Source organism: Somniosus microcephalus, chromosome 7 (genome assembly GCF_052327205.1).
Source record: "Somniosus microcephalus isolate GS21.2 chromosome 7, FLI_Smic_1.0, whole genome shotgun sequence".
NCBI lineage: Eukaryota > Metazoa > Chordata > Chondrichthyes > Squaliformes > Somniosidae > Somniosus > Somniosus microcephalus.
The window spans coordinates 266,481,700-266,492,556 of record NC_140993.1 but is presented as its reverse complement, the minus strand read 5'-3'; the positions used below and the strand labels follow the sequence as shown (position 1 = coordinate 266,492,556).

The following is a 10,857-nucleotide window of genomic DNA, read 5'->3' as shown; positions in this document are numbered from 1 at the left end:
CAAGAGAAAGTGAGAAGAAAGAAAAGGAACTGTGTTAAATTTTGATTCAAAAAGCGGCAAATATTATAACGGGAACGAAGGCGGTGCCCTCAATCTCATCTTCCCCCGCACCCATCATTAACCCGAACTACGACAGATCATCAACCTTGCACAAAAAAATTAAGCCGCTGTTACATTCACGGAATGTATTTTGTAAGTGAACGCTGATTAGTTTATAAGTAGATCGCAACCATTGATAATGTGGCTAATAAATTTAAAAAAAGAATTCGAGCGGCCGAACTACAAGTCCCGGCATGCCCCGGGCGGCGCGGCGCGGCGCATGCGCAGCGAGGGAGCGCGATGGCGGCCGCGAACTGCTCGCTCACCGTCGAGCGGCGCCTCATCGACCCCAACTTCGACAGTTACAGGCTGTCCCTGGAGACGCTGCCCACTTACACCGTGGAGCTGGACGGCGGTGAGTTAACCGGTCAATTCTTCCCTTCCCTGCACAAACATACCTAAACTTCAAATAACAACAGCAAAAATGCTGAAAATACTCAGCAGGCCAGGCCAGGGCAGCATCCGTGGAGAGAGCAACAGAGTCAACGTTTCAGGCCCTTGGTCAGAGCTGGAGATGGAACAGATCTTAAGCAGGTGCAGAGACAGGGTGGGGGTAGGAAGGAATTGAAACGTTTTCTGAAGCTCATCCTAAGCTGGAGGAACAGCACCTCGTCTTTCGATTAGGCACTTTACAGCCTTCCGGACTCAACATTGAGTTCAACAATTTCAAATAATGACCCCTGCCCCCATTTTTCATGCTGTATGATTTTGCCATTCCCATTTGCAACATTTTATCTTTCCTGCCTCCTACAAAAGTACAGGATGTTCTTTCAATTCCTTCCAACCCCCGCTAAACCTCCCCCCCCCCCCCCGGTCTCTGCACCTGCTTAATATCTGTTCCATCACCAGCTTTTTCCAGTTCTGAGGAAGGGTCCCAGAACTGAAACATTAACTTTGTTTCTCTCTCCACGGATGCTGCCCTGGCCTGCTGAGTATTTCCAGCATTTTCTGTTGTTATTTCAGATTTCCAGCATCCGCAGTATTTTGCTATCGTATACCTAAACTTCACCTCGCTTACCCCCCTCTCCTCCCCTCCACCACTGAGTGATGCACAGAAAGACTTGCATTTATATCATCTTGCAATTTAGTATACTGTATTCGCTGCTCACCGTGCGATCTCCTCTACATTGGGGAAGACCAAACGCAGATTGGGTGACAGCTTTGCGGAACACCTCCGTTCAGTCCGCAAGCGTGACCCCCGAGCTTCACTTAATTCTCCGCTCCACTCCCACTCAGACCTCTCTGTCCTCGGCCTCCTACACTGTTCCAATGAAGCTCAACGTAAGCTCGAGGAACAGCACCTCACCTTTCGATTAGGCACTTTACCGTCTTCTGGACTCAACATCGAGTTCAACAATTTCAGATCATAACCTCGGCCCCTGTCTTTTTTTTCCATTTTTTTTTCTCTCTCACATGGCAGCTGTCAATCATTCTGCCATCGCCATTTACACATCATCAAGTCATCTTTTGTTTCTTAACTTGCCCCATTACCATCTCCTTTTGCCTCACCCCATTATCCCTTTTGTCTTTTAATCTCTCCTGCCTTCCACCCTATCACAGACCTTCCCTTTTGTTCTTTCCTCCCCTCCCCCTTTCCCGGCCCCTGCACTTGCTTAAAAACCTGTTCCATCTCCAACTTTTCCAGTTCTGACAAAGGGTCATCGACCTGAAACGTTAACTCTGTTTCTCTCTCTACAGATGCTGCCTGACCTGAGTATTTCCAGCATTTTCTGTTTTTATTTCAGATTTCCAGCATCCTCATTATCTAGCTCTTGCATTTATATAGTGCCTTTCACCACCTCAGGACATTCCCCAAGTGTCTTACAGCCAGCAAAGTACTTTTTTTTTGAAATTCAGTCACTGTTGTAATGCAGGAAACACAGCAGCCAAATTGTGCACTGCAAGACCCCACAAACAGCAATGTGATAATGTGTCAGCTGTGGCTTCAAGTCCCACTCCAGAGACTTGAGCACAGAACCTAGGCTGGCACTCCCAGTGCAGTGCTGCACTGTCGGAGGTGCTGTCTTTTGGACGAGACGTAAAACTGAGGCCCGCCTGCCCTCTCGGGTGGATGTAAAGGATCCAACGGCACAATTTGAAGAAGAGCTGGGAGTTATCTCAGGTGTCCTGGCCAATATTTATCCCTCAACGATCATCACTGAAAAACATGATCTAGTCATTATCACATTACTGTTTGTGGGAGCTTGCTGTGCGCTAATTGGCTGCTGCGTTTCCTACATTACAACAGTGACTGCACTTCAGAAGTACTTCATTGGATGTAAAGTGCTTTGGGATGCCCTGAGGTCATGAAAGGTGCTATATAAATGCAAGTCTTTCTAATGACCGGATCATCTATTGGTTCAGGGATTAATATTGGCCAGGACACTGGGGAGAACACCCCTGCTCTTTTTGGAATAGTGCCTGTGGAATCTGAGGGGGCAGTCGGGATCTCCGTTTAACATCTCATCCGAAAGATGGCATCTCCGACCATGCAGCACTCCTTCAGTGCTGCACTGGAGTGTCAGCCTGGACTATGGGCTCAAGTCTCTGGAGTGGGAGCTGAACTGACAGCCTTCCGACTCCGAGGTGAAAGTGATACCGACTGAGCCACGGCTGACACCTGCACAGCTCAACTTTCCAACCTTTCTGCTGGGTTTAGCTGGGGACAAACGTTGCTATTTTTTCCACAGGGACTTCTAACACCCTTTCAGAAAAATGATCCTAAAACGCATCACACACTAAGGTTCAATGCACTGCGTGGCCTCATTGTCATGCCCAGTTGGTAATGCTATAAAGATGGAAATGTCAGTTTGGCTCAGATGGTAGCACTCTCACCTCTTGATGCAGAAGGTTGTGGGTTCAAGCCCCCGTTGCAGGATTTCAGCACATAATCTAGGCTGACACTTAAGTGTGTTAAGGGTGGGCTGCATCGTGAGAGGTGTTCACAGTGTTAAACCGAGGGCCTGTCCACCTAATCTGGTGGGTTTAAAATACCTCACGGCACTATTTCACGAAGAGTAGTGGAGTTCTCCTGGAGTTCTGCCTAACATTACTTCCTTGACCAGTGCCACCAAAACTGTTTAACTGGCAATTCTAATACAGGAAACTTTGGTTTATCCGGAGGTTGTATGTCCGGAAACCTCGATCTAACGGCAGAAATCAGCAGCCGTTTTGGTTAGGTTTTTTTTTCTTCTAGCATTTTTTTTTTTTTTTTTTTTTTAACAGTCAGGCTCTGGAAAGCGTCTCTGTAGCTTAGCAACAGCTTCAGAGACGCTTCCAAGGTACGGGCCGAGTGTTTACAAGCTGTTGCTAAGCAACAGTGTTTGTTGTCAGATATGGAGATGAAAACCTCCGTATCCTTCAGCATTAGCGCTGGTCTGTCCGGAAGTTTTGATAGATCGGTAGCAGCTCGGTCCCGTCGGTGCCGGATATCGCAAAGTTTCCTGTATTGTTGGTGGGATCTTGCTGTGCCTAAATTGGCTGCAGTGTTTGCCTACTTGACAACAACGACTGCACTTCAAAAGTAATTGATTGGGAAGCGCTTTGGGATGTGATAATAAGTTGCTATATAAATGCAAGTTCATAATATTACTTTAAAAGTTATTTATTTTATTTCTGTTTGAGTTGGTAAATTTACTGTCCAGTGGGGAATTAGCCATACAGACCAGGAAAGTGCCAGGCTCGATTCCTGGTCTGTGCTGTACTCTGCTGCAGAAATCCAAAATTAATCCCACTGGTCTCTCCCATACCCTGTGCCTCTCTCTGCTTCATCTGTTCTTCCCATTAAAAATGGAGTGTGCTTTGCCTCAACTACTTATGGCAATAACTTTTCAAGCTCGAACAACTCTCTGCATAAAGACATTTATCCTAGCCCTCCTTCCCCGGACAATTTTAAATTAACCCCTTGTCATTGACTCGCAACCAGAGGAAATAGCCTTTCCCTATTTGCCTCATTAAAACTCTTCATAATTTAAAACCTATCTTAAATCTCCTTAACGTAAGAAAACTACTAGACACTTGGTCTAAGCGTTAAACAAAGCTTTAATCAACTGTTTTACAACATGGAGGTCTAGTCGTGTCCTTCACTAGTTCCTGTTAAGAATGTCCTGCGCAAGCTGGGCCCGTGCCCGAGTATTTATACTCTCCCTGGACAGTGCCACCTGCAGGCCACTCAGTATTATTTCATAAGTCTTTCTTTCATGAATGACTGATTTATGTCACTCCTCTTCCGGCCTCGGGTGACTGTCTGTCTGTGTGGAGTTTGCACATTCTCCCCGTGTTTGCGTGGGTTTCCTCCGGGTGCTCCGGTTTCCTCCCACAGTCCAAAGATGTGTGGGTTAGGATGATTGGCTATGATAAATTGACCCTTAGTGTTAGGGGGATTAAATATGTGGGGTTACGGGGATAGGGTGGGATATGTGTTGGTGTAGTGGTTACGGTGATCGGGTGGGATATGTGTTGGTGCAGGCTCGATGGGCCAAAATGGCCTCTATCTGCACTGTGGGGTTTCTGTGATCTGTGATCTTGTGCTTCTGTGGTACTAGTCGCAGTATCTCTAGTCCAGTGCTATGTTTTGTTGATGGTTAGAAAATGTAAGTATTCGTATTCACGACAGCTGTGAGAAGACCGTGATACAGATGTCCCAAGAACCAATCATAAAACACTGAATTTAATGCTGGCGGTGATCTTTTAGAAACTCAAAACCAGATCTGGGAGCGCCCCCAACCACCAGTGGTGTCTGATCTGTAGCCTCTTCCTCCTTTTTCCCCTGTCCCCCCTCCCTCTCCGTATCACTGGAAGGAATTTGAAAGAATTAACCTGATGGTTAGGTTGCACTTAGAATACTGTGTCTACTGTTGGGGACCTTACTTTAAATAGGAATCAAGACCATGTCAAGGGTACAGAAGGGATTCACTGAGATGATATCAAGGATGAGCGGCTTTAGTTATTCGGAGAGAATTGAGAAATTGGAGCGCTTTTCATTGGAACCATGAAGTTTAAGAGGTAATCTGATAGAGGTGTTCAAAATTGAGGGGGTTTTCATGAGGTAGATCGGGGGGGGGGGGGGGGGAAAGCTGTTTCCATAGGTTGGTGAATCAGTAACTAAGGGCCATACATTTAAGGTAATTACCAAAAGAATGAAAGATACTAGGAGATTTTTTTGATGAGGATTATTAGGACATGGATAGCCCTCTGAGACACTGTGATTGAAGCAGAATCCATAATAGCTTTTGAAAGGGAAGTGGGTAAAAGTTTGAGATAGAAAAGTATTCGAAGGATATGGGGAAAGGATAAGGGAATGGGGAATCAGAAAGCCAGCACAGGAGTGATGGGGCCCATGCTGCAAAATGTGGTGTCTCTAATAATTTGAGTACATTCTACAGCTACCACCTTTTTTTCACCACAGGCCTTGTATGAGAAAAGGGAGGACACCTCTTGTGTTCATTGCATATTAATAAGACACGTTGGCATCAGTGTTCCCTTTTAAGCTGTGCGGGCTCGTGGCTGTGCATCGATCAGGAGATCCTGTGCAGGCTGCTCACCAGCTGTTCTGCTGGAAAAGATACTGTGAATGCGCAGGAAATTTAAAGGGACCACGCACCAAAAATAAAAATTAGAGGGAATATTGGTTGGCATATGCTGGCCCATAGTAGGATAATGGTGGCATGAATTTTGTCAGCCATTGCGGCATACCCTCTGGTCTGTATTGTAGAATGATGCAGCACAGAAGGAAGCAAGTCAGCCCATCGTGTCTGTGCTGGCTCTTTGAAAGAGCTCTCCAATTAGTTCCACTAGCCCCCTGCTCTTTCCCCATCGCCCTGCAAATTTTTCCTTTTCAAGTATTTATCCAATTCCCTTTTGAAAGTTACTCAGATCTGTTTCTACCACCCTTTGAAATTGTGTATTCCAGATCATCATAACTCGTGTTTTTAAAAAAAAAAAAAAAAAAAAAAAAAATCTCCTCATCTCCCCCTGGTTCTTTTGGCAATTATCTTAAATCTGTGTCCTCTGGTTACCGACGTATTGTAAGATGTCTACCTTGTTGCTGCTATTTTTTGCCATGAAAAGTCTGAAGGACCTTGTAAGTGGTTTTTGGCAAATAAAAGTTAATGTTCTGTCTTGCTGTGTAATTAGCACAAGTGTAATCTTAAGAGCAGTTGGAATGGATAATGCAGTAATGTTTCGCTGAAGGATTTAGATTAGTTGTGTAACTGGGTAGACAAAAAAGTTAATGAAGACAAGTGGAAAGTGTCATATATTGGGAGAAAGAATGAAGAGTGAACAGGGACCTGGGAGTAAAAGTAGACTCGTCACTTCTCAATTTTGTGAATTAAAAAGAACAAGCGGTTGGATACTTAGCCAGAAGAGTGGAGTAGTGACGGGGCGGGTGGATTGAAGAGTGCAGGGAGGAGCAACAAGAATGATTGCAAATGTAAAGGGAATGAACTACAGGAAACTTTTTTTTTATCCGGCACCGACGGGACCGGCGTGGTGCCGGTTGATCAAAAAGTCCGGATTACAGAGAGGTATACTTACCAAGGTACGAGAGTCCCGGTTACACGGCCACAGGTGCAGGAGTCCCGGTTACACGGCCACAGATCCAGGAGTCCCTGTTGCACGGCCACAGATCCAGGAACTCCGGTTACACGACCACTAATACATAGTAAAACTTACCTGAATCTACTCCTGAATTTTGCCGGTTAAGAGAGATTTCCGGATATTTAGGTGACGGTTAAAAAAGAGTTTCCTGTACAAGGAAATATTAACGTTAAGCAAAAGAGTCCAGAAAGAAGGCTTCACTGAGGTACATGAAGTATTGAATGGCATAGATACAATTAACTCAGAACATTAACTTCAAGGTAGATCAAGCCTGTAGAACAAAGGACATACATTTTAAATCTTGTCTTTCAACAATTTAAATTTATGTTGGTGAAAATTTCTTTACTCAGAGTGATTGATGTAAACTACTAGGGGATGTAATGGACTCGAAATCCATATCTCTAGATTTAAATTTGTCTTTTAAAATTGTGTATAACTGAGCCATGATCCCATGCAAAGCCATTAACTTTTAACACTAAAAATTATGTCTTTGAAAGTATGTATTGTTGGTTTTACGTAGTCTGCTTTCCATTCTTATTAAAGGCTGGATCAATTCAAAAGGGAAGGTCATGCTTCTTTGAAGAAGTAATAGAAAGAGCAGACAAGGGTAATGTAGTAGATGTAATATATTTGGATTCTCAAAAGTTCTTCAATAAGGTACTGCATTATAGACTCCTGACTATGGTCAGAGCATATGGAATCGGGACAAGTAGCAGAATGGATAGCAAGTTGGCTACATACCAGAAAACAGAGAGTAGGGGTTAAGGATAGCTACTCAGACTGGCAAAAGGTGATAAGTGGTGTTCCAAAGGGATCGGTGCTGGGACCACTGTTGTTCACCATTTACATAAACGATTTGGAGTCTGGAATCGGAAGTATAATTTCAAAATTTGCAAACAACACCAAATTGGGGGGGTGTAGTTAATACAGAGGAGGACTGTGACAGAATATAGGAAGACATTAATAAACTTGCAGGATGTGCATGAAATTGTCAAATGAATTTCAATATAGGTAAGTGTGAGGTGTTACATTTTGTTAGGAAGAGTAAGGAGGCCACATACAGCTTCGGTAATAAGAGTCTAAATGGGGTAGAGGAGCAAAGGGATCTAGGGATACAGATACACAAATCAGTAAAAGTAGCAATGCAGGTTAATGAGGCCATTTAAAAAAAAAAAAAGCAAACCAAACACTGGTTCATTTCTAGAGGGATAGAACTGAAAACCAGGGAAGCTATGTTAAACTTGTATCGAACCTTGGTTAGACCACACTTGGAGTACTGTGCACAGTTCTGGTCGTCTCATTCGAAAAAGGATATAGAGGCACTGGAGAAGGTGCAAAAAACATTCACAAGGTTGATACCAGAACTGAGAGAATATACTTATCAGGAAAGGCTGAACAGGCTGGGGCTCCTTACTCTAGAAGAGAGAAGACTGAGGGGAGCCCTGATCGAGGTCTTTAAAATTAGGAAGGGGTTTGATAGGGTAGACATAGAGAAGATGTTTCCACTTGTGGAGGAGATCAAAACTAGCAGCCATAATAGTCATTAACAAATCCAATAGGGAATTCAGGAGAAACTTCTTTACTACAATAACGACGACAACTTGTATTTATATAGTGCCTTTCATGTAGTAAAACGTCCCAAGGCACTTCACAGGAGTGTTATAAAACAAAATTTGACACCGAGCCACATAAGGAGATTTTAGGGCAGATGCTTGGTCAAAGAGGGAGGTTTTAAGGAGCATCTTTAAAGGAGTAAAGCGAGCTAGAGAGATGGTGAGGTTTAGGGAGGGAATTCCAGAGCTTTAGGGCTTTGGCAGCTGAAGGCATGGCCGCCAATGGCGGAGCGATTCAAATCGGGGATACTCAAATGGCCAGAATTAGAAGAGCGCAGAGATCTCGGAGGATTGTAGGGCTGGAGGAGATTACAGAGATAGGGAGTGGTGAGAATGTGGAAGTCGCTACCACCAGGGCTGGTTGAGGTGACTAGCATAGACGTATTTAAGGGGAAGCTAGATAAGCACGAGGGGAAAAAGGAATAGCAGGATATGCTGATAGGGTTAGATGAAGTAAGGTGGGAGGTGGCTCGTGTGAAGTATAAACGCCAGCTTAGACCAGTGGGGCCGAATGGCCTGTTTGTGCTGTAGACTCTAAGTGCTGCTGAGGTGAACGGTATGCATGCTGGCTTAAGACCAGTTGGTAACTTCTTGCATGCTCAGGCACTTCACATTAGCTGCTGATTAAACATGAAAGTGCCAGTGAGTCTGGGAAACAATTGCAAATTTAAAGAGGCAGTATTGTATTTTGCATAACTGGGCAATCTTTTTTTTGCCTATTTAAGTCCTAGGTGCTGTGAGATTTGCAATTTTTATACTATGTTAACTATCCCAGATGGTAACAATCCAAGCAATTTTCCTTGTCACTCTCTAACAACCGTGGCCACAGCATTTAATTTTCTCATTGAAATCAGCCACTTCACCTCTTTCTTTTCTTGTGCTGGTTCACGGACCTTCTCATCTGTCATTCTTGTTTGACTCGTTTTCAGCAAATGTCAGCAACACAATTAACTCTCATGCTTCCAATTTTACTTCAGTATTCAAGAGCTAACCTGCACATCCGTGCAGTGCTGTTGACTAAATAAAATTTAAATGTTTGATTTTAAACAACCATATTGCCCCTTTACTTCATTTAGAGTGATTTATTTTCAAAAGTGTCCCATCTTGGGTTTGTGGCACAACTGATTTTTTTCCCCCCTTGATATTACATGATTTTTGCACATACTTCTCCTGACACATTGATCTCATAACCTTAACTTAGCGGTGAGTGTGCTAACACTGCCAAGACTGAAACTCTGAAAGAGCTTGAGACAGACAGACAGGCGGGGAGAGAGAGAGAGAGAGACAGGCGGGGAGAGAGACAGACAGACAGGCAGAGTGAGAGACAGACAGATGGGCAGAGCAACAGAGAGAGAGACCGATGAATGGGCTGAGAGACAGACAGACGTACCGAGAGAGGGACGGATGGATTGGGGGGGGGGGGGGTGGCGGAGGGGGAGCTGGGCAGAGAGAAAATGCGAGAGAGAGAGAGATGGATGGATCGAGGGGGATGCGTGGACAGAAAGAGAGAGAGACAGACTGACAGACCGAAAGACAGAGTGAAATTGGGAGAGGAAGACTCAAATTTACAGCATGGAGGGAATTTTTTAAATTGTAGTGATCCTGTTCTGTTGCAGGGGGCTCAGCTGGTTAGTTTGCAATGTCAGCTGATCACTTAGGTTTGTTGTAGTTACTTAAATGTTCTGTTTGGTTTTATATACCATGCATTAAGTTATTTTCCTTTTTAAAATTGAAGGCTGCTATGTATTTATTGAGATGAAAGCTGTTTTCCTCATTATGATCATCAGTAGTGATGTGAGGAAAGTACCAGCCGTGGCTCAGTGGGTAGCACTCTCGCCTCTGAGTTAGAAGCTCGAGGGTTCAAGTCCCACTCCTTGAGCATATAGTCTAGGCTGATACTCGTAGTGCAGTACTGAAGGAGTGCTGCACTTTGAAGTTGTCGTCTTTCAGATGAGACGTTAAACCGAGGCCCTGTCTGCACTCTTAAGCGGACATAAAAGAGCCCATGGCACTATTTCGAAGAGGAGCAGGGGAGGTACCCCTGGTGTTCTGGCCAATATTTATCCCTCAACCAACAGTGACTTCAAAAGTACTTAATTGGCTGTAAGGCCATGAAAGGCGTTCTATAAATGCAAGTCTTTTAACGTGCCGGCAGTTGTCAAGACATAGAAGTGTAGCTTTGTTACCAGACCCTGAGATTGACACGGCCCTCAACCGTGTCCATTCTATCTCCCGCACTTCTGCCCTCGCCCCTGCCCCTCCCTCCCGGAACAACGATAGAGTTCCCCTTGTCCTCACCTTTCACCCCACCGGCCTCCACATTCAACGGATCATCCTCCGCCATTTCCGCCACCTCCAAAGTGATCCCACCACCAAATGCATCTTCCCCTCCCCTCCCCTTTCAGCATTCCGTAGGGACCGCTCCCTCCGAGACACCCTAGTCCACTCCTCTATCACCCCCAGCACCCCTTCCCCTTCGCCTGGCACCTTCCCGTGCAAGTGCAGGAGATGTAACACCTGCCCTTATACCTCCCCCCCCCCCCCC

General features: G+C 44.9%; 1 protein-coding gene across 1 annotated transcript in view; it reads left to right on the top strand.

The window, feature by feature from the left end:
• The first annotated feature begins 302 nt into the window (after window positions 1–302).
• nudcd1 (NudC domain containing 1) overlaps window positions 303–10,857 on the top strand; it is a 115,350-nt gene continuing 104,795 nt past the window's right edge. The window contains exon 1 of the mRNA XM_085993724.1: window positions 303–454. Coding sequence (XP_085849850.1) covers window positions 340–454 — 115 coding nt within the window. The 5' untranslated portion in view covers window positions 303–339. The remainder of the gene's footprint in view (window positions 455–10,857) is intronic.